We start from the raw sequence: 25549 nt of genomic DNA on the forward strand, positions 1-25549 counted from the left end.
ATGCCGTTGCCCCAGAGCGGGAAAATTTAAAAACGCCGATGTTGGGTCATGTTACGTAGTCAAGGGTACAGCCTCGGGGGGTCAACCTTTTGACTAGATCTCTTCTCAACCGAGTTCGTGAAGGTCTTGAGGTGATTCCTCTCAGGAACCATTCTTTGATATTGGCCTTCGAAGAAAAGTTATGAGTTTTGTTAGAAAATTAAGAATTTTGAAACTAGGGGGTACGAAGTTCTAATCACCTGAACACCCATACCAACTGAAAAAATAGAATTTTTCTGCGGTTTTGCCGCCATACTTGTTTCCCACTGTCCACTAATTTTGGTGGGTGGGAAAAATTGCATTTTTCCCATTTTTTCCCACTGTCCTGGGGAAAATGGTTTATACCACTTGCAACCCTGATTAATACCCTCCGTTAAGAAAAATTATATTGACAAAATCACTGCATGCCGGTTTAGGACTTTATCTTGATTAATAATTCAGTCAAAACCCATATTTATTTTGACAATAATACTATTTCATATTAATAATATTTTATACTAATGCCAAAGTTCAAAATCGACATGGGTCACCTCTCCTTCAAAATTATTTAGAACCGTTGGAAAATGGAAATGTTAAAAAATGCCTAAACTTAGAAACAGTTAATTACGTCAATTTGATACACCCCTCCCGTGAAAGTAATGGGTGCCCCACTGCCCTCAAACATGGGTCGAATCACTGCAACCATTTCCGGAACCTGAATTATTTATCATAAAATTGTACACGCATAAGAAAAATTAGTGCAACTGTTTAATTATGTATAACAGCATAAGTAGCATACCTCATAGCCCGAAATTTTCACACGTTCAACTCCTCCACTGAGCTTAATTATATCTGGCACGCAGCGAGAAAAGTTGTCCTCTTGAATGTACGTTTCTCCAAAGTGGACAGGTTTAACGCCTAAATATTTAATTAGAATTTAACTACATTTAATTTATTTAATTAAACTGCTTAAATAGAATCCTCCCATATTTAAATTATACATCATCAAATAATTAAGTATTCACTCACCTTTCCAAGTCGCCATATTGGTAAGAACTTGTACTAAAAGTGTGGCTTCTTTGACACATTTCACGACAACATCGGCCCCCTCCAGATCCCACGCTTGAAACGGTGCTATCAGCCTGTCCATGTTGCGAGTTATTATGACCGATATGTTGAACTTGAATCGCTTAACGGCGGGAAATAATTTCGTCAGGGGGCCCGCAACATCTCCCATCGCCCAAGACGGATCCACCTCCACCCCGAGAGATTGCACGCCTGGGTGTGCCTTCCACCCATTCAGGAACGTTGGGAAGGCCAATAGCCAATGGGATTCCATGATAATGTGAAGACTTTTCAACCTTGGGAGGTGCTCGGGGTCAAAAAAATCTTGAATTTGGTATAAATCCGACACTTTGACGGTGAGAGAGACCAATTTCGACATTACGGGAAGGTCCACCGGGGTCTGGGAGGAAGTCGGTAACAATTAATTATTTAATATATTTAACTCAACATTATAATTTTTTTAGTAGTTGAATATTTTTACCGGAGGAATTTCCTTATATATATCACCATTCCCGAGGCACCGCAATTCCATCTCGACGGCGGAATCCTTCACCTGGGCCAACAAGGTGGTCACAGCGGCCAAGTCAAATTTCGCCAAAGTCTCTTTAGCCATCGGTATGTAGGCGAATTTGAAAACGGTCAGGTGTCTACAACCCTCCAAATCCAGATAGAAAGGGGCCGCGAGGTTCAAAGTGGTCAAATTGGGGGCAGATTTGAGCAAGGCTTGAGCCAGGGGTTGAAACGCGGGCCGCTTAACATTTCCCCGAAGGTCAAACTTTACCGAGGTCAAGTTCGGGAGGATCGGGATGGACAGATTTGTTACTGGGAGGCACACCTGGACCGGATTTTCCCTACACCCGAGATACGAATATTTCCAGTTGGTGAGGGAAATGTGTCGGATTTTGGTCGATTTTAGCAGTATTAATCCTTCAGTGATGACGCCAGGGATATTTTTTAAGGGAACGGAGCGGTGAAAGGCCTTCCGGATGGTGACATTTTGTACGAGGTTTTCCTCGGGAGCGACCAAGACCAGTTTTGACCCATCGTGGCGAAACAGCTTGTTGAAGTTGAGGCAGGATCGTTGTCCTAATAAATTGGTGGCCACGTCGTGCCAGTCAGGACACACGAGATGAACCGTCTTCAAGTCAGGGACGTTAAGCGGGGCGAAGATGTGGTTGAGAATCTGGTAAAATTGTACGGATTAATGCATCAACAAAATTTTAAGATAACCAATTAAAAATAATTAATGACTCACGAGCGGATTCTTCAAGGCCTTCGATACAGAGGTGCCATCGTTTTCGACACCGGAATGATTGCTGGCGGCTTCCATGTCTAAAGAAAAGTAAACTAAACTATATTTAATATGCAAATATTTAATAGAAATATGAATGACTTCAAACAATGGATGTTAATTTAATTAACGAAGGAAATAAGTAGCTCAGAGAATCATTTGGACTGGGAACCAGATGCTGCCTTTTTTCAAGTTTGGCTCGAATAGATTCTCAGAATACCCCAGAATATGTTTGCAACTTACTGCATTTTGAGTTACCATGTTTTGCAATTACAGCGACGATATGGTGGAAAGTACGAGCTACATTTTCAGAGAATTTTGACCTCAACCCAACCGAGGTTCCCTGTAGCTTATGTATACATATATGTACTTAGCATTCCTATTTTTTTTAAAAACCACAGAAAAGCTTTCCGTTGATTTTCAACTTGGTGTTACATATGCCATGAGGGGTGACCACGTTTCAACCATTTTTCCATGACATGGGATTCAAAGGGTTGTTTCAGTTCATGGGACACCTCATGTTGCCACGTGGCATTTCTAAAACAAATGGTCAAGATTCCCTCAAATGCATATTATTAAATACCAGAGATTCGTGATTAAATAACCGTGATTAATAATCAGAGCTGGGTGATTAATCGATTTTTCATCGGGATTAAGGATTAAGGATTACTTTATAAAATCTGGGATTAAGGATTAAGAATTGGAATTAATCCACTATCGTGGATTAATTCGTTGGGGATTAAATTTGAATTTCTTTTCCCTGGATTAAGGATTAAGGATTAACTTAATCCTGATTAAGCCGTGATTAAGGATTATTTTAAATTTCAACGGTAATCAAAACACAACTTTATTTTTACAAACATTAAAAGTTTTCAAGAGAAAACAAAGCTACTAATAATCGGTCATTTACAATTTTTATTTTCCCTTTAGTTAAGGGTCATAGAATTAGAGTATGCATATAGTAAAGGGTATTTCCTATCTACATAATTTCACATTATAGAAAGATTCTCAGAAACTATGTCAAGCATTGTCTTTAAAAATATTTCATTTGAGATATATGGTATTTGAGTTGACTTAGGTGAGTATTAACCATGGAGAGACATGTAGATTGATGCACAGTGCAGTTTTTAAACCGTATAGTTTTTAAACATTTCTAATATCAAAAACACTAATACTATAGGAATGAAATAATTCAACATGTGAACGAGAACTGCGAACCTGAATTTTTTGTTAATTTGCGAGAGTTTTGACAGAACTTTTAAATACAAATTGGCGAAAAATTAATCCCGAAATTAATCCACCTTGGATTAATGGATTAATTATATTTGAGGATTAATGATTAAGGATTAAGTTTTTCAGTGCGCATATCGTGGATTAAGGATTAAGGATTAAAATTTAGGGAATAAAATTTTGGATTATGGATTAAGGATTAATTAATCCTTAATCCGATTAATAATCCCTTAATCCTTAATCGGGATTAACCCAGCTCTGTTAATAATCACAGAATTGGATTATGGATTAATAGTCCTTAATGCTTAATCCCGAAGAAAATTTTTTGGACAAATTAATCCATAATCACTAATCCCGAATTTTTTTTGACATAATTAATCCATAATCCTTAATCCATGGTTGGAGAATCTTATTAATCCCGCTAATCATGATTAGGATTAATTGATGCGCATCGCTTTGTTACAATTCGGTCTAACTCACAATTTTCAATACCGTAAACTAAATCAATCGACTCTTGTTAGATTTTTGACGCTGACATTTGTTAAAATTTTATTTCTAAACGTTGTCCAAAGTCGTCTCAAATGGGCAGATACTTTTAAAGTCCTTTATTAATTCTAGCAAGAATGACCTGCCATACATATATTTTAAACGGTAAATTATTTAAGGTGCAATATATCGATAAGTCGAATGGTTGCGTGAAGGCGAAGGCAGTATGCACCAAAGCACGCACCAATTAGTTTAACTCTACGCCCAAAATTCAATTTTGTAACCAATTTGAAGGTAGGGTATTAATACACTGGTCGACAGAATGTTTGAAATATTAATCACGTTAAAACATGACCGAAAAGAAAATTGATTCATATTTTTAAATGTTTTCGCTCTTGGAATAATAAAATGCAAAACACATTCTAAATAATGCAAAATTAATTTTTGCATTAATCCTTAATCACAAGTTAATCATGATTAGTTAATCCTTAATCCAAGCATATTGATTTAGTTCATTAATCACGGATTAATCTAATCATGCCATCCCGATTAATCATTAATCCCACTATTAATCCACTAATGGAGCACAACTAATCCTTAATCCTTAATCCAATTTAAAAATGCGTTACTCACGAATCTCTGTTATATACAAAATATGAATATACAAAATTATTATAGAAGCACATGAGATCCAATTTATATACAAATATTTATGTCGGTTGATAGAAAGGAGGAAATATGGATGTGACAACGTGCGAGTTCCGCCTCCCAGCGGCGTAGCTAGGCTTAAGGGTTAAGGGGGCTCAACTTAGGATTAGGAACTCATGCATTTGTTAGCATTTGCAAAAAAACAATTTCATTTCATTTTTTATTCATTTTTCATTCCTAGAGTCCAAATTCTAAACCCGAAGAAGAAAAAATTTAGGTTCCCTTTAAAACGTAACTTTGTGTGAATCGAAGTGTTTTTTTTTATTTAGCAAATCTCACATTTGTTCGTCTCGTGGAAATGATGCTGAAAAATTGCCAAACGTCATTTTTAATATCGTACTGTTTAGAAAAATTGATTTTTTGTATCCTTAATTTCTTACTTGTTTAATTAGCAAATCCTAAATATACGTTTAAAGTTTTTTAAATTATGTTTGGGAATATGTAAATATTTAGAATATTCATTGGGCAGTAGGGGGAGCACAAGCCCGCCTAGCCCTCCCCTTGGCTACGCCACTGCCGCCTCCCCTTTAAAAATGCTGACATTCTCATCAAAGATCGGAGTATATAAGTCGATAGTATTTTGATACGACACAGCGTAATAAAGAAGTTTATTTAATATTATTACCGTATATATATTTTTGAACAGAAGCATATACATATTTATGCAGCTATAAATAAATTTAGATTATTCCTGTTCGGTTGCATATTTCAGTGTCCATTCCCTCGCGATTTCATCAAACTTGACTTTGTCATTCCTTAACTGTGTGTAAACTTCAAAATTTAGTTGACAAATATTTGTCTGTTCATCGGTATATGTCGCTAGTGCATCGTACACTTCATCAATGACTACAAAAAATTATTTATTAAACAAATGCGCATTGGAATTCTTATTTATTTAGAAAATTGAAAATATCGCCGAACCATTTCGAATCTTGTTGCTCGGTCTCCAGTTTTTATTGGGACAGAATGTACACAGATCACCACTGCTGGCAGCAATGGGGTGAAATATTTTTGTGGTGAAGGATACACAAGGAGCTTCAAAGGGATATTTGGTTGGAATTCGAATTTTGATCTTAAAAATTCCTCCTTCATAAGGCGTATTTTTCTGTAGGGTTACATATAAGTTCGTGAAATTAATCGAAAATGGGTTTCTTTTTTAACGTTCAAATTTGTACAGTTTGGTAGCTTCTTGTAGTCATGTTTTCTAAGATTTGTACTAGTGAGTCGTTTAGAAATTTTCTTAGAAGTAAGGCGGGAATTTTGTACGGTATCCTAACTTACATAATTATGTGTAATTGCCTAATTATGTGATTAGGCATGTCGAATACTAACTTATGTATAATTACCGGGCCGACCATGCTGACAAGCCATTCGATTTCGTCCGCATCTGGGAATTAAATTCTTAATCAATAAATATTTGAAATGTTGCACGAATTTGCATATCTAGCTACATAACTATCAATTTGATAATGTTACAGAAGTAAAATGTACCTGGGTTAGAATCGGACCAGGCATTCAGGGTAAATCGTTCACTTGGATTTTCACAAATATCTCCATATTCCTAGGTAAATTAGTTAAAAAATGATCAAACAGAAACGTTTTTTTATATTATAAATTCAAAACAGTTTTAAATTTTACCTTTCTCAAACGTCGCAGGGCGGCCATGATTTTCTTGCAGACTAAAATATAGATTATATTAGTTTCGTATAATGACAAAATCAAAGCCCACCGAGTCCATTTGAATGGGCAAAGTGTCTCAAATATACTGATACACTGCCATCTTTCATGCAAGGGGTGAATCAGTGGGAATCAGGTTTGGTTGTCGCCTTGGTCACTACGGCGCGTGCACGACGTCCACTCTACTTCATCATAGCAGCCAAGCTATGATGGATTCCCCCCGTCATCACCCATGCACCCATCAGCAATACGTGCGTGCTGATGGGGGATGGGTAATGACGTCACAATGTTTTCTGTTGAACAAAATCAAAACATCAGGTGGTTTACATGCTCATTCAACAAAGGAGAACGTCGTTGTATCTATTTATATTAATACATATCGTTGGACAAAATTTACTAGAGATATACACTTACGAAGTATGATTTACAAATGAATCTTCAGATTTCAGTGAAAAACATTGACGAATGTATGTATGTATGTATTTGGACGATCGGAGATGAAGTGAATCACTTTTTCATAATCGTGTTTGATTATGGGATTCGATGGGTGCGGATTTTTGTGTATCATACACATATAAATATCTATGTACATACTATGTAGATACTTATGGATGTACATATGTACATATATTTATCTAGGCTTATGTTTTCGCTTGAATGAGGCATAAGCTCTTGAGTGTCAGACTTTTGCCAATCGTTTTGCAAAATGAGTGTTGAATGTTCAACCAATTGATAATCAGTTCAACGTTATTTACATTATGTAAAATACATCGCCAGTGAATGTGTGCAAATATTGGGCATGACAAACTTCCCAACATGTAAGCAGGTATGTTCATACATACATTTGTATATATTTAATCTCGAAACTTGAGCACACCAGCATATTTGACTTGCAAATTTGTCAAGATTTTGCAAAATTTATGCTGAAAAACAGTCCCCGTGCGAACGTAAACTTTACAAATTTATTAAACTAAACATTTCAACATACATAACTTGCAAAGTTTTGCGAAACTGCTGGTCTTTCTTAGATCAAATTCAAGACAGTTTGCAAATAAATTGCAAACATTCAAACATACAAAGGATGGGTTAATTTTTTCTTTTCATATTTTAAAATTTCAGTCTACACGCATAAAAATTAAATAATTGAAATTCCCATTATTTCACCGCATTTATTCGAAAATTTTTATTACTTTATCATTGATGCCATATCATATCTCACAAACAGGGTGACAACATATCCGAAATTCAAAACACTAAAAGTAAATTCACCATTTGAATGGTACAAAACTGTTGTAAGATTAGTGGAGTCAGCTCATCGACAAAATTTTTACTAAATCTTATCTTCAATGGTGTCCAGGATGCCAGCACTTTTCTATTTACGCCCCTATTTTCCCCCGCCTTGCAATCCCGCAACCATTTCACGCTGCCCGAGTAGATTTTTCCCGGGCCGGAAAAGAAGACCAAAGTAAATCCCGTCACTATCAAAGTTTCCGCTGCGATGAAAGCCAACTGTAAGGTGTCCATTCCACCGTGAAGACGAACCAATGCAAACACACCAAGAATTTCCATCGCGGGGAGAGTTGAGACGAGCACTGGGAAAATGCGCGCCGCGGTGAACGCGTTCAATAATTTTTCAAAGACTTGGAGTTCTCGATATTTTAAAATTTTGGATTCCACGCGGGTATCGTCAAACAGCTGGGTTGATTCCAGCCACAAGTGGATCATTCCGGCGAAAAGGAGACCTACAATGAAAACGCCCGAAGATAGGGCCACATAGTGAAAAACGGTAAATTCAAATGTGGCTAGCGATAACCGCACAAATATTCCGGGGCCGTGGCATGTGGTTGTCGGTGGGAGTAATACCACCTTGCTTTCCGTTGCAGTCCTCAACCCGTACATAACTTCCTTCCATCAGAAGTGGATTAATTTTAAAATGAATACGATCGTGAATGGTAATATTCACGTACATACATATGTAAATGTTGCATGAATCCTAATTTTAAATATCGCATTTTTCAATATCTTTATAGATTATGAATTACGTTTCCCCTTTTATTCATTTAATGCTAATGTTTTAATGAGCCCTGGAGATTAAGGTCAACTCGTAACTAATCTGACGACCAGAGTGTAAGTCCTGTCGAATAAATGCCGCTTTAACATCAGACATACTTTTATTTCACCATTAAATATATATAATTTATACATTTTTTATTAGATTTCTGTATGGCTTTTCGTTTTACTTCGTTTATGATGCCTTTTACTCCAAGATCGATGCAAGGCCATAAATACGTGTTTTTTGAGGTTGATTCCATCTCCCGATAGTTGAATTTTTATTTTTATTTCTAAAATTCATATTTACTTATACCCTTTTCTTTTCATTCACCAATATTATTCATATCATATCCACCTATATATACTTGTGACAATTTATTCGAGTAAATAAATGGTTGCAATTCCCACAAATATGTAAATGTTGAAAAATAAAAATTAAATATTACGTTTGAAGAGCATGCTTATGCAAAATTATTAGCACTTGTGCATATTTACAACTGCAGAAAGGGTTATACATACCACACGGGTTGGCAATATTAACCCGAGATATTCTCAGGATTCGATGTACTTATTATTATCTGGACTAAACACAAAATAAGCTTGTGCATACATACATATGTATGCATACATATCAACCTCGGGTTAGTCAGAGGGGGGTAGTTGACAAGTTTTACCGGAGGGTACCCCCTAAGAAATTTGCACAACTTGCCCGTAGGTCAAGTTGTGCAAATACTTTGAATTTGTTTTACGCAGTAATTTATGGTCAATTGTCAATGGCTGACTTCCCGAAAACTAGAGTTCGGCTCTGAAATCTGGTAATTGCATGAGATTCGTCGTGCGACTTTGCGAAAAACTACTTCAACTGCTAACAATTTACCCGCAGATAACCATGAAAAACAGAGAATGGAAGCAAGCGGTAATTATTTTGCGCGAAGTAAATGAGTCCAATACTCTTAGATTTCCCCAATGTTAAAATAATTCAGTGTTAATTACAATTTGTCCAAGTGTACTACGAGGGAAGATTTATATGTAGTGTCCATCTATACCTTAGAGATAAGATAATAATCTGCAATGTCATTCATTATAATCGTCGTACCGAGTGTACATTGTGTGCCAAAAATGGTAAGCTTCCGATTTCTCATTCTCTCACAATTTCACCCCAAAGTCACATCTCCTAAGCAAAAATGGAATTTCCGAAAAATGAGATCCGTTCCACCACACGCTTTTTTGTACTGCAAAAGAAACTTCAATCGAAATTTATAAAAAGTTGCAGAAAGTTTATTAATAATCTACTCTATCAGACAAAATTGTTTCAAGGTGGGTAAAATAATTTAAGTGTGGCAGGGAGAGTGCAGAAGCTGAACCTCGACCAGGGAGGTAGATTTCAGGGACCGACGAGTTCACGTGCAAAAAAGTCGGTGACTTTCTGCAACTAGATCGACCTATGACTTTCCAGTAGATTGCTGAGGAAATGAGAATTTCTTAAAAAATTGTTAGGGCCATCCTACACAAACGACTGGGTTTGTAAAAGCTTTCTGCCAGATGGGTTTCTCGCCAGCCTACGCAAGCTCAAAAGCAAAAACTCGTTGAATCATGTCGGGTCTTGCTGGAATTTTGGAAAGCAGACCCCAAAAAATTTCATACCCAAATAGTGACTGGTTATGAAACGGGAGTTCATAAATGTAATCCAGAGACAAAACAACCGTCTAAGCAATTTCTGGCGAGAGGTCAAAGTTGTCTAGTCAAGGCAAAATCAGAACACTCGGCGGGCAGAGTTCCAAAATGAAGCACAATGAATTATCATCATTATTTGAAAGTCTTGGATAACCTGCATTACTCGATCAAAAACAAAAGACGAGGAACTTTGCAGAAAGGTTATTTTATTTTTCAAGTAAACGTTTCATCGGGTTTGACAAAGATTGCTAAAGCAACATTAGACAGATTTTCGTCCTGGAAAATCGTTCACCCCACTTATTCTCCAGATATGGACCCCAGCAACTTCTATTTACTTTGAATTTTGATAAAAAATCTCAGGGGAAAAAAATTCAGCGATGATAATGAGGTTGTCTCGATTGTGCAAAACCTGTTAAATGGATTTTGTAAAGAATTTTATTGTTAGGGAATGACATAACTGGGATACCGAACTGAGCGATGAATTGAGTTGGGAGGAGATTACGTTGAAAAACCACAATTTTAAATTGACGAAATATGTCTCATTTTTAACATAAAATTCAATGAACACTATTTAAAAATCCTCCCTCGTATAAATTGTTTCACCTACTCAGGGTCAACTAATAAACGTAAAATTAAAAAAATCAAATATAGAGGTTTGGGCAGCGAAATAGGCACTCTCGTTTTTGTTTAAGATCTCAAAGCACCCAGAGCCGACGTGGAAAATTTGTTCATCATTGGTCAAAGGAAAACCAGAATTAAAAATTATCGACCAATTAAACGGCATTATTTATGCAAAATGTATTACAAATATCTACAAATCGAGAAAAAATCGAAAATATCCAACCATTCAGGTTTAGCAATATATTTGTCTGAAGTCAGCAATTTTTGCACTGCGCCATCGCATTTTGACGAATACGTGGTTAAGGTCGCGACATAGGATTAATTTAAAAACGCCCTACAGCTCGTGGTGAACCATTTTCACAAATCCATATTCAGTGGATTCGACTAAACCTTTCAGCAAAATTCAGCAGCGTTGTTTAGGGGAAAAATCGTGAAGCAGTGACGAAAAACCATATGTTGAATGTCATTTTCACTTGATTTCATTAGCCTCGTCGGATTTGAAGCTACAGGACTATGCCATATTGTCACAGCTGGGGGCGATGGTGTGCTTAAGACCTCCAAAAAATGTTAGGGCACCAAAAAATTTTTTGACCAAGGAATAGGAACATTTGTCCATGGAAACTGTGCGTAATTTCATCAGAGCTTGTCAATCCCTTCTTCAGCCCTTCGCTAATGCAGGAGGACGAAATTTTGAAAATCAAATTCGTTTCTGCACTTAAATTTAACTGGCTTTCCAATAAAATTAACTAGAAGCTGATCGGATAAGCCGTTTGAAAGTTTGAGAAGTTTGAACATCTACATACATGCATTCATACATAATTCACTACATATATTATATGTATTTATCACTGGTTCTTGGCTTGCTTGTGTTTCGTTTTTGCCAGATTCCGCTTTTGTTATCTTTTGTTTTGATTTTGTTGCTTTGCTTTTTTGTTTTTTTGTTGTTGTTTTGTTCTGCTGTCATTTATTAATAATTTACTGATACTATCTACCTACTGGGCCCACGCTAAGGAGGAGAACGTACGACCTTGTCAACGCTAGAATTTGATACCCTTTGGATATGTTGTTGGGTCTGGTGAGTGCACGAAAGGTGAAGGAGGGTTAAGGTTCATAGGCCCTCTGAAGCCCACCACACCCCTTTCAAGGGGCGCCCCATGCTAAACTAGCCCCATTCAAACCTTCACCAAAAATCCAATTTTTACCAGATTTTGAAACTTCTTGCACCATTGTAGTCCCAGATAGTTGCTTCATCATATCCAATAGCAATATTATCAATTTTGAAACTTTTGAAATTTTTCAGTTTTTTAGGGCGGACCCTTGCTCAGAAAAAAATTGAAAAATATTAAAAGTTTCAAAATCGATGATATTGCTATTGGATATTGTAAAGCAACTATCTGGGACTACAATGGTGCAGGAAGTTTCAAAATCTGGTAAAAATTGGATTTTTGGTGAAGGTTTGAATGGGCCGTAGTACATATCATTTGTTTGCTCTTGTCCAGAGGGAGTCAAGCAGAGCTGGGTGATTAAACAGTTTTGGCGTCGGGATTAAGGATTAAGGATTAATTAATCCGGATTGGGTGATTAAGATTAACTTTGGCAAACGTAACTTCCTTGTGATTAATTTTTTGGGGATTAAACAGTGTTTTCACAAGTTATGTGGATTAAGGATTACGGATTAATTAATCATGATTAATTTGGTGATTAAAAATTTAAACAAATTTTATTATCGTGTAGATTGTCAAATGTAACGCAGTTTTGATCCTAGGCATTTTCTATTATTTAAGTAAATTACGAACGGGTTTTAAATTTCAGGAAAAACCAACTAATTAATTAACAAAACTATAATGCCTGGAACATTTTTGAAATCATGTCCTTGTAAAATGAACGGAAGTTCGTTGACGTTGACATTTTGATCTTGAGTTGTCATATTTTTGCCTAAATCCAAATTAAAATGAATAACAGAAACATTAAAAAATAAGTTATTTTGATTAGAAGGTTAAGATCCAATACCTGCTGGTGGATTGGATCTAATAATAATTATTGCAGATGAATTTGTTGCTTTAGTGGCCGCTTTTTTTACATTTTTTTAATTTCAAGGAGCGCGTGCAGAAGGAATGTGTGAGCTGATGCACGAGAATTGAAAAAATTGCGGTGAGCAACAGAGAAAAGACAGACGGGGCACTTGGGGAAGGGGCCACTTTGAATTAAAAAATTAATCTCAATCTTGAATAACTTTAGATTAAAAGCTTTTATGGAATTTTTCCTTTGGGATTAGGATTAATTTTGTCGCTGTAAACTCTTGGATTAAGGATTACAGATTAAATGTTTATGTTAGGGTTGCTTGAATTGGGGATTTTGGATTAATTAATCCCAAATCCGGATTGATGATTAATAATCACGATTATTTAATCACCCAGCTCTGGAATCAAGAGTGAAGAAATTCAAGGCCCTCTTAAAGAGGTACGGTGAAAAAAAAATAAAAAGGATTCTCTTCACAGATAAGAAGATATTCACTGTGGAGGAGTCTTTCAACAAACAAAATGACCATGTTTACCCCAAATCGGTCAAAGTTATTCCCCACAGCAAAAGGAAGGTCAAAAGAATACATCATCCAGTCTGGGCTGGGGCAAGTAGGTTGGTGAAGGCACCCTTGCATTTTGTCGAACAAAGAGTGAAAGTGGGTGCAACCATTTACTTGAAGGATGTTTTGGCGCCGGTGGTACATCCCCCTAACCAAGCCCTCTTCGATGGAAGTGATTGGATCCTTCAACAAGGCTCAGCACAAACCCATAAAGCAAAAATGTTTCAAAATTGACTAAAATAAAAGATTCCGTGCTTCATCTTCACGTCGGAATGACCGTCAGCATCGTTAGACCTGACTCCTTAGAATTATGCAATATGGTAAAATTTGGAGGCCAAGGTCTGTTCTAAGCCTAAGTTTCGAGGTTTTGAAAAATTCTTTGACCCGGGAATGGGAAAAATTATCCATGGAATCTGTGCGTACTCCGATCGAGGGATGTAGGCCGCGTCCTCAGCTCTGCATTGCCGCAGCAGGAGGGAATTTTGAAGTCTAATATATGTTTTCAACTCAAAATTTAACTGGCTTTTCGATGTAATAAACTAAATTTATCTGCAGCGAGAATTTCGGAAGTTGTATTGACTTGATCTACTTATACTTAGGAGGGAAACCCTTGACTGGTAAAAGGTCAGATTTTGATGCCCTTTGGACATGTTGCAGTCCTAGTCGAGTGTAGGCAAAGCGTAGAAGGATTTTATTCCATGGCCCCATTTGCGCCCGCAACACCCCTTCAAAGCCTTCAAAAGCTCGGTATTATCTATTTGTTATTAAGGTAAAACCTTAATTTTGATCAAGGGTGACTCCATCCAGTGGCGATACTGGAGGGGGAGTGGGTGTATGGGCTTGTCCCTGGGTGGGGGCCATGGCGGCCCGCCCCACCTGAACTGCTTGGAAAAGGCTCGTCTTCTACCCCCGCCTGCTGTGGCCAGACCTACGGCTAACCCAACCTCAATAGCTTCAGGTCGCCACAGGGCAATGAGTACGGCGACGGCTCCTAGCCCGAAGCAAAACGCCATTTCGGCTGCCCCGCCGAAAGCGGTCAGTAAGGTTTCCCAAGTTGCCATAATTTTTTTCTTAGAGAGTGGAATCTTTACCAATGCAAGCTGAACTTAGATTGACTTCAACGTAGAAGATTAGGTAGAGGTTAGAGTCTTCGACATATTTCAAGCTCAGTCCCATTTGAACATTTGCAGTGAGACCACTGAAGTATTTTTAAAAAATTAATTTTTCTAAACAAATTTAATTTTTTGTAGTCCAATTTTTTTCGAACAATTTTGTTCAATTTAAAAAAATCCTTACCGAGCGCCTTCGGCCCTCGGTAAGGTACACACAATTTCCCCATCGAGGTTCGAGGGTACCCCCCTTGACGCCCAGGTTGATATGTATGTATGTATGAAAAAGTAGTTGCATCAAGGTTCCAAAGTACACTTGATGGTTAATTTGGACTCTAAATTTCAATCTCAAAATTTTGGAGATTCTCTTATGTAGGATTAGTTCCAAATAATTATACATCCTCTAAAATTATTGTCGCGTGTTACCTCATTTGCATTAATCTCACAATGCCCGTTTCCGGGATACGGGGTTTCAATGTTATGTAAACTCTGTGTCTCTCGCGAATGCGTCAAAATATGCAAATTAGGTGACTAGCAACAATAATTATAAAATACATAATATGTATTCTATAATTATATTCTGAATATTATAACTATATTCTGAATTTTAATAAAGCCCTACAAATACATACATAATATGTATTTGTTGTGTTTTATTGAAATTCAGTGCTTGATGCAGGAGTTCATTTAATGTTATTAATATACATAAACACAGTCCACATGCATATGTCCACCATCAAAAATGTGTGATTAAGCATGTGAAGTATCAAGCGTACCAATATTTAGCTAGCATATTGAATCATACATGAATACATATGTAGATTTGTACATACTTATTTACAAACATGCCTGCATTGTGTCATTATAAATCATATCCTTGCTTACGTTAGGAAGGCCATATACATACATACATGTACATAAACATATATATGCATTTACGGGCTGGGATGTTAGGCCTTGACAGTTTTACTAATCCCAAAGGAGTTGGATTTATTAATGTGAAACTCAGGTGAAATACCCGAAGTACTTCTTATACGGGTATGACGCTTACCAGGCGAGGCTATCTGCAACAGACATTTATTCACGCATCGCAAATTTGAATGCCATTAATAACCATGGCTAAACTTATATCTTAGGTCGTACTTTTAACTACTAATACTTGCAAACAAAGATTTGGAACATGGATTAAAATTGATGTACACGTGTAGTGCATATGAAAGAAACATCTTACCTGACGGTATGTGAAACTCGTTAATTAATAAAATTTCTTTTATCTGATTGTGTTTTTGTATTGACACTACTTTGTATAATTTTACATGTGTATCTGGACTAACGTACATATCAATTCTGCTCACACGTCGTAACTACAGCCCACAGTAAAACTACGTCAAGAGAAAAGTAATCAAGTAGTCTACCGAAGTTCTCCAAATTACTAGAGATGTAGCTCGATCAAAAAATTTACCATCGCCCAATGTTACCTTTGAAGGTGGGCACGACCGTACGAATCTCTTTCCCCATTTTGACCCACTTTTCCTTTCCATGTAATAAAGTAACTCGACCGACCTCAGGAAAGGGTTCGCCAAAATTTTGAACGCGCCCATTATAATGATGAACATTTCAAGTGCTATCATAAAAAAGAAAAATACCACTACACCGGGAACAATGGATGTCGCAGTAATTAAAATGTATAACGCAAAGGTTTGACAAATTGTAATAGCTCCAACCAGCGTTGCCGTGATGGGCTGTCTTAACACGGAATTGTGCATGTCAGTTAGTATCTGCAAAATCCGATAGGTCGACATCAATAAAGTATTTTCTGTTTGTCTGTTCAAATCTCTGTAAAGTAATTTGTTTACAATTTTTATTTTACCATTCCATTTTCACTGTATGCCTAACCTCATCATGGTCTGAATGAGGACCAACTTCACTACAGTGGGGTACACCATAACCACAGCGATTGAGAAGATAACCGTCGTCAGAAGTGGAAATGCTACACAACCCATCATAATTGATCCAAAGAGCCTGGCGGAGAAACTAGTTCCAGCATCGTCGTCCCACGATTTGCAATTGGGGAATATCACACTCGTCAAAACGGGAGGCATGCAGGGTCGCAGCAAACTATATATGACGGCCATGAACGGCATTAAGATCGCTCCCATCTTCGTTATTGCAATAATGCATATGTAATACAAGTTTACACTGGCGGTGCCTGTAATTTAAATATGAGGAAATTCATATATGTAGTGTATTTTAGAAAACAAAATATTAGGTGATTCATTTATTTGAGACGAAAATATAAGCTTAGCGATATTTATACCGTCCTCGTTAAACAGTGAGTTTGATCAGTGATTTATTCTAACGATTTTTATTATGCCGAGCACACCTAACCCGTTGGTGTCTGAATTCAAATTTGACCTGCTCGCTCCTCAGGAAATGGTTGGGTATTTATTGGCACTGTGGCGTGGCTATGCAAATTTCTCAATTACAGGGTTATTACAGATTATAGAACGTCCCGTTAATAAGTCATAGCACATTACCCCAACAGCCTATTACTTCCAAATGAAAATCATGTGGCAGACAAAGTGATCAACTAACGTAGTAAAATTAACCCAGGGTCGAAATCTCTAACATGGGTCCAAAAATTGACCCCAAAGCTGTAATCAGGGTCAACATGCTGTAATCAGGGTCAACATACTTTGCCAAGGTAAAATGACACCTAAATATACACCTGACCATGTTTGGAGTCAAGTGTTCTCAAATTTTGCTTCATTTGTCTTCCGTCGAATGATTTTTGGCGAAAAACAGTAGATTTTATTTGATAGTGGTCTCCTACAACATAAAAAGTACTGTTGGAAACGAAGCTTTGAAACCGACACTCGTCGGATGAATTGTTGTTGTAACACCAGTTCTAAATTTTTCGATCTAAAACCAATGCTAAGGTATCAGTAGCGTAACTATAGATTTTGCCAGGGTAGGTGGCTCACTTTGGGGGCCGTTTACGCATGCATTAAACATTCAAAAATTTACATGATTTGTATGATATACCTCTACACCTGTGCGGATTATCTAAAAGACTTTTGGAGGCAGTGTATTTCATGTTGTTTTGTGTGCACATGCATTGTGAACTTCAAAGTGTGAAATTTAACTAACTGTTGCAAAACAAAATTATGAGACCGTTTTTTGCGATGTAAGTATGTCTAGATTTTACTTGTAGTAATGCTGAAGATTTAAAAATTGCGATTACAGTAAGTGCACAGAAAAGTGTTATGCAGTAATATATAAAGACGATTTTCCAAGTTGGAGAAGGAGGACTTTGTGGATAAAACCATTGATCTAACAGCCACTTAAGAGCTACCCCCAAATGAAGCATGATCAGTAAAGTTGTGATTGCACGTTCAAACATTTTCGATTTCTTATTCCCAAACTTTTGTCCTTTCATTATGAATGGAAGCTGGTTGGGAAAGTGCACCAAAAACTCGGAGAGATTAATTAGAGGGGGAATGTTTGATGAAGGTATGACCATATCGCGTAACCATGTTAGTAGCGCGGCCATAATGCGTGGCATATTGCTATTTTATTTTTTCTACAACTATCTTAGTTCAGCTAACCCAAATTTGTGAAAACTTTCAGATTCACGGAAATATATCGTGACCCAGTGTCTGCTTCAAGAAGTGAACTGTGAATTTTTTTGTTTAGTTGTTTAGTTTAGTTGTTTAGTTTAGTTTGTTTAGTTTTTTGTTTAGTTTAGTTTTTAGTTTAGTTTTTTTTGTTTAGACAATTCTAAAGCAATGAATTTTTAAAATATTTTAAGCTAGAGTCAGGGTTGCATACTTCCCGTAAAATATATTTTTTCCCGCTGAGAATTGAGAAAAAGGGGGAAATAGTGGAATAAACTAGCGCCACCTAGTATTATTCACATAAGAACTAACAAATTTCCCAAATTAGACCACTGAACACCAATTTTTGTGGGTGGGAAAAATTGCATTTTTCCAATTTTTTCCGACTGCTTTGGGAAAAATGGTTTATACCACTTGCAACCCTGGCTAAAGTTTAACAATTCTTTCTGATACATAGATACGTACGAGCAGGGTAAATTTATCAATATAATAATTTATTAAACCGTAATTTGTGCTTGATTCTCGATAAAGTGTATGGGACAATGTTTCTGGACCTGTTGAATAAGTAAAATTGATGGGTGTCTGTGGAGGCGGTTTGAGGAGATATCACATCATGAAATATACACAAATCCACCATCAAATCTACCACAATGTCAATAAAAACTCAATATAAGTTGGTATTTATCAGGCCAAACCATTATAACGTTTGGAAATAAAACATGAAGATATAACCCCAACAATACTAAATACTTTATTACACAATAGAGCCATGTTGAATATTTAATCATTTGCCTGTCCTACACACATAGACGTTCGCTCAGCTATTTAGCATCCAATATCAAGGATGAGTCTATGTATGCGCCATGCGGCGGTTAATAATTTCGCTTACCCTGGACACTAAATGTTTAGTCTGGAGCCCTTTGAGATTTAAATATCTACTAAATGTATAAAGTTCTATCCAACCTAGCAACGTAGCAACGTAGCAAAACGCCATGTAGCAGACAAAGTTTATTAAATCTTTAAAAAGAGATTACCTCGCAATAATACCCATAAAATTGTGTGCCAATGCTTGTCAGTTTTTGAACTGCACTCCAATAAGCGCGACACAGCCAACTATGTATATATTTACTTTATGGGGTGGTCAGACTGGTTATAAATAGAGACAATTCGACCAGCGGGGATAGCATATTAAAGGCTAATTGGCGACAACACACAGCCCACTAATTTGAGAGTGAGATGCATCCTTGATGTACATAAACGCTCAATTCAAATATTACGCATGGGATTTCTTGACAAGAAATTTCTTCAGGAAATGCAAGCATTTTACGGTATCTTGCACATGCACGTAGTTCCAACAGGTCTAGTTGTTGTGGTCGTCCGATCCAGCGCAAAATGCTTTAATATAGCTATGTATTATAAAATAAAAGAATTCACACCCAAAGAGCGAAAAAAACGTATGCAGTTTGTCCCCAAAGCGGACTTTGTACAGCTAATAAATCGCTAAACACGAATGGCCTTGTCTGAGATTTGATCAACTTGACATGTAGGCAATGAATTATGTAGATTTGGGAATTTAGTAATCTTCAACCATGAAGTGTGCACATGTGAAAAGTGCATCATATTTCAGCTTTCAGACGCCACAATATGGCCATATTTAACATGGCCACAAGCAAACAAATATGTCGTGTTTTTCAAGCATCAAGTCCATGGTTTTGCTTGAGTTCTCGTGAAATAGTCTGCTTGTATATACGCTTGGAATCGTAGTGAGAATTTCTTTCAAAGTTCGGTCTGGATTTCTCTAGATACCGATTTTATGTTACCAATGGAGCTGTGGTAACCTATACACTCCACGCCAATAACTTAAAGCCACCACACGCTATGGGCATATCTCCAAAAGTACTGCACCGATTTCAATGAACTAAAGTTTATTTGATAGTTAATTTCAATAGGAAATGAGATCAAATAAGAATAATATCGTATATTTAAAGAAACTGCTAAATCTGAATTAATTACAAAAAATACAGGAATCAGGCGCGTCAAAAAGATAAAGCCACCTGCGATTTTTTTGGTTTAGGAGTATTATTTCTCCAGTAACCACGCAATTTCTAATAAATATTTTATATTTGCACATTCTGACATAAAATAAAAATAATTTTAATAATCTGTCTTGGCAGCGGACGATGGGAGAGAAGCTAGGACTTAACGATGTTGAAATTGACAAAATTCTTGCTATTCGTCAACTAGCGATGTCAAGTCGGAAAATATTGATTAGAATAGGAGTTAGCCAAACGGTGGTTGCCAATTTTGTAAATAATTAGGAGAACTACGGGAGGAATAAATCTCATGGGCGTCCGAAAGTGTTAACTAGCCATAATTAGCGAGCAATTATCTAGTGTACCAGCAACTCCTCGATGTCCTCACTGAAATTTCGTCCACTGCAGGAGTGACAGGACTTCTGAGACGCGTTTATCGTGTTTTCCAGACTGGTCCGACTTTAAATCAGAAAACCATAAAGCCAAAACCTCAACTGCTGGAACGCTACAAACATGCAAGGTTGCCGCTCGCTAAGTAACACATGCCCTGGACGAAGGACTTGAAAAAAATTACTTTCAGTAGCGAAAACAAGTTCAAATTGGATCGTTTGGATGGATTTAACACATACCGGAATGATATTCGGAAGTAGGAAATCATTCTCTCAGAACGTTAAATAAGCGGAGGCAGTGTGATGGGTTTGGCAGCCACTGGTTCTAACAAGAAAAGCGTAATTGTGATCTGTATCACAAAAATGAGTCAGACCACGTATAAGGATATGATGGCAAAACAAGTCTTGAAAAAAGGAAAAGAGTTTGGTGGCCCAGGATGGATTTTTCCACAAGAAAATGTGAGTATCCATACAGCAAAGACGGTTAATGACTGTTCCTCGGCTAATAAACTTAGAATTTTGGATTGGCCTGCTACGTCCCTTGACCTCAGCATCACAGGGAACCTGTGGGAACAATAGCACGCAAAGTATATAGGAATGGAAAGCAGTACAACAACATTAACTAGCTGAGAGTTGCAATCCTGAAGTCAAGGAAGGAAACTGAACAATCCGAGGTTATCAAGCTTTTTGAATCTCTCCCAAATTGGACGATTGAAGTCATAACAAATCAAGGAGGGACGGCACATTACTAGCCCATGCTTTGAAATGCAGTATAAGCATTTTTAAATGAGTGGCTTTAACTTTTTGACGCGCCCAATTTCTGCATTTTTTTGTATTTAATTTAAATTTAGTAGTTTATTTAAATATTTGATATTCTTACTGTTTGATCTGGTTTCCTAATGAAATTGACTACTTAATGAACTTTAGTTCATTAAAATCGGTAAAGTACATTTGGAGATATAGCCTTAGCGTGGGGTGACTTTAAGTTATTGTCGTGGAGTGTAGAACCGAAACGGTGCGCCGCGTTTCTTCTTGTCATTAACTCTCTTGGCCTCTCTTAATGATATGCGATGAATATGTAAGTGTGCCATGAATCTGAATGTTTTTTTTTTAAATTTTGAAATCTCACGTTTCTACGTTTCATGAAAATAATGCTGCAGAATTGCGAGATGTCATTTTTAATTATTTAGTATTTTGTTACCTTTTTTTGCAAAACTATTGAAAACATGCATTTCAACGAATAATCTTATGCAGATTACGATCGACAATAAATCAAGTCCGCAGAAAATTGGGGTTACCTTGTATTTAAGCGCCAAACGATCAGACAGAGACTTGTGTAGTACTACACTTTAAATTAACTGGCAACGGATGAAGTCATATATAAAGTAAATCTGGTAACAGACAAGATTGTTACCGCGTGGTAGCCAGTATTTTAAATACTATAAATTGCAATCTAGTCAATTGTTAACAAACGGTAAAAATTTTATCACATTGCAGTAATAATTTCGTCTGGGATGGAATTTATACGCGCCAAAATCACGTGCCCATTTGATTAACATTGGCGGCGGGCTGAAATTTGATTCAAACCTATCCGACTGAGATCCCGAATTAACAATAGGTATCGATTAGGTGAGCTGACTCATCGCCATTTAATGTATGGTGCGAAACAACCGTCATGAACATTGCATGTACAAAGCCGAACTTATCACTTCGCACTGCTACGTTAGCAGTGTAGCTTATCAGTAGAAATGATTGGTGTTGACGTTAGAAAGGATTTTGCGATTTTTAATTTAACTCAATTAAAACTTTCTGCATTTTATGTAGATTTTTAATTCCAGGTTTTATTCGGATTTTACTGCATAATTCACCACTCGGCCATCAATCATGCAGTACGTGCAAGACGAATTGGCACTGACACACATAAATTCTCATACTTATTTATATGAAAAACTACCAATGATGAAAAGAAGTTTTGATAGTAGCTAAAAGCATATTTGATGAGCATATTTTACACAACCAAAATATGCAGATCTTCATAATTTTTAAAATTCTAAAGATGAATTCAAACAAATAGGTTTCATTGTCCAATTAACACACGCAGTATCTATTACACCTCCCTCGTACATATCTGCTCACCATTAGGAAACTAATCATCTAAAAACTGGGTAATTTATACTGTTAATTTGAGCTGTTAAAATTTATTTTATGTACAAGCCCACAACTAAAGTAACAAGGTGGGTTACAACTATGCATCATCCACACACAAGGAGGTCATGCATACATACATAAATTCATACATACGGTCACTTAAAGAAATCCATCATTCTATCTATCGACCATCTAAATATTTATATGTTGGTGATCGTGGCAGTGCGTAGTGCTTTGTGGCGTATATACATATGCAAATGTTTATATTTTGAGACAAACCAAAACGCCATCGGGTTTGCGTGCTCCGTTGTGAAAGGAAAACTTTCTACACTTTTTTATTATTTATGCAGGTCTAAAATTTCGCCGAGTAAGGTTTTTGCGAAAGGTTTGGCCTTTCCATTTTTTTTCGGTCCTGATTCGCATCATCACTTTCCCCAACAAACCGACATATGTCTGTGCATATGTAAACTTTGGTCTGCTCAGCATGCAATATTTTCCCATTGGTAATGAACACTGCATAATTCATATGATTAAATATATCCATGTAATCAGTTATTCCATCCTACTCTATATTTATAAAGATTCGATGAGAACTACATATTTAGATATGAATTCAAATTATGAACATTCTTGTTTCTCTTCTTTCGAGGAAAATAATTATTTTTTCTCAATTTATATATGTACTTGTGAGTACACAGAAATTGATTAAGATTAAATTTTTTGATTAATCTGTGACCCCGAAGATAGGATAGCGTACACAAAAATTGTCATCATTTTTGAAAAAAAAATTGGGAACATGATAATGCCCATCAAACCACAAATCGCTCACATACCTGATCAACCGTCCCCAAAAAGCAATCTTGCAAGTTGGCTTTTTCAGTCGTTCACCTTCGAATGTTTGTCCAAACCAGTCCAAACTTTTCGAGTCGTGTAATTCAAACGTTCTCCTCGCTTAAATAAGTTTACATAAATCTATGTAACACATATTTCCAACGTTGCGCTGTTTGTCTTCGCAATTTTCTATATACATAAATACTTCGTGTCAAAAAGTGGGCTTTTTGCACAAAGCGATCTAATCTTGGGCAAACGAGAGTTCAAACTTTTAGAAAATCGTACTAATCCCGTTTAGACCTCGTTAATCCGTCCGATATGGAAAGGTTACCTTATTTAATTACGTTACGAAATTAAATATTTTTAATTAAGGTTACCTACCGATATGTTCTAAGCTACACAACGGAGTGCTATATATGTATAGTCGTTTGAAATTTAGCATCTCCATCCATTAACCGTAGCCTTGAGCAACATATATAAATGGTAAGGAAATTTATATGCAATTCTTAATAATCCACACTGTATAATTATATGCATGCAAATACATTTTGATATTTACATTCCCTAGGGACAATTAAAATCGCCAGGTCGACTGGCTCCACCCAAACGCAAATGGGATTATCAATTATATTATACCGGACAGGTATCTACATATAATCCGGCAGAATTTGGTTGCTTTGATTATCTTTCCCGAAAATTAATCTGCATCAATTACACAATATTTATTTCCTTTTAAAAAATGAAGCGGGAAATAAATTACGAACGAACCAAACTTTTACAATGCCTCTTCGTCACGTATTATCCGTTCGGGTATAAGCCACCCGTGCAGATAATTACTGAAAAGAACGGCCTCGTCTTCATTCAAACCACCCGCGGCAAATTTGCGAAATTCTTCTCACTCGTTTCAATCCTGTGTTTATCAGTAGCCTGGTTTTTTTGTGGGATTGCCCTCGTCATTGTGGCGTCAGAGAGCGAAACGTATTACAAAATGGCGTCGAATCCTCAAGTGTGGACGTGGTTTGTCGGCACTCTCCTCGCATTGTGTGGCACGATCGCGTACAAAGTTTGGATTGTCGACGGGGTCGATGCATCCGTGAAGATGGCGAACGAGCTGATCTCCTTGGAGCGGGAGGTGGTTACGGGTATGTTGTGAAAAGGTTGATAAATGAGGTATTATGAAAAATGGGGAAGATGCTGAATTTTTATACGTAGAAAAAATCTGCGTCCAGTGAAATTAATTACTTGACGCAGAAATTGAAAGGTATGCATCAAATTGTTACAGAAATATATACATAAATCGGGTTTTTTAAGCAACAAAATGGTTCTTTTGCGTAATTTTTCTCATACACGTATTGTTTTGTATAATGCTGAATGTGAAGATTAAAGGTAATGAGTATTGTATGATCCAAACTGTTTAAACCAGAGTGCTGAAGATACGCGGCCACATTTGGGAAAGTTTAACTGACGTTTGTTAAAGTGGTACAATTTGATTTTATGTGGTTTAGCATAACATTTTAGCAATGAGATTAATTTCACGAATATATAATTATGCAGCTTTACATATATACTAAGTTGCGCTTGTAGAGTATTAATTGGCCATCACAAGTAAAATTTATAAAAAGATCAAGTTTGCTATATTTTAATCTGATTTAGATTAAAACCATCTAGATTAATAAATTAATCAGATTCGTTCTAATAAATTATAGCTAGACGTTGTAAATATAAAAAATTGGTTAATGAGTGCAAAAGTATATACGAGTGGTTCCATGCACGCTTAAAAGTGTCAAGCCACAGTATAAAACCCTTATGTATACATAAGCATTCCGAAATTCAGAGCGCCAAGAGATACACAATTAACCTCGAAAATTAATCGTACTGTTTTTACATAATTTATTACAGAATTACCAAACATCCATCAAACTTGTGAATCGTCTTCCTCACGATTCCAACCGTCCAACTGGTTAATCTTCATCTCTTATTTTACCCCACCAATCCTGTTAATTTCTGCCATAATAGCAG

The 25549-nt window shown here is 36.6% G+C and overlaps 2 protein-coding genes across 2 annotated transcripts; both read right to left on the reverse strand.

The window, feature by feature from the left end:
* Window positions 1-549: 549 nt before the first annotated feature.
* Window positions 550-2413, reverse strand: LOC118433401. Its single transcript, XM_035845318.1, has 5 exons — window positions 2339-2413; window positions 1565-2266; window positions 1048-1483; window positions 818-936; window positions 550-733 (listed from the first exon to the last, which is right to left on the reverse strand). Exons 1-5 carry the CDS (start codon window positions 2411-2413, stop codon window positions 629-631), a joined length of 1437 nt encoding a protein of 478 aa, XP_035701211.1. The 3' UTR covers window positions 550-628.
* A 3001-nt stretch (window positions 2414-5414) lies between these two features.
* On the reverse strand, window positions 5415-6969 carry LOC110862176 (ubiquitin-conjugating enzyme E2 D2-like). Its single transcript, XM_022111354.2, has 6 exons — window positions 6890-6969; window positions 6437-6768; window positions 6290-6359; window positions 6145-6185; window positions 5720-5903; window positions 5415-5644 (listed from the first exon to the last, which is right to left on the reverse strand). The coding sequence occupies exons 2-6, from the start codon at window positions 6461-6463 to the stop codon at window positions 5484-5486; spliced, it is 483 nt and encodes a 160-aa protein (XP_021967046.1). The 5' UTR covers window positions 6464-6768; window positions 6890-6969; the 3' UTR covers window positions 5415-5483.
* Between the last annotated feature and the right edge of the window lie 18580 nt (window positions 6970-25549).

Source organism: Folsomia candida, unplaced genomic scaffold (genome assembly GCF_002217175.1).
Source record: "Folsomia candida strain VU population unplaced genomic scaffold, ASM221717v1 Fcan01_Sc050, whole genome shotgun sequence".
NCBI lineage: Eukaryota > Metazoa > Arthropoda > Collembola > Entomobryomorpha > Isotomidae > Folsomia > Folsomia candida.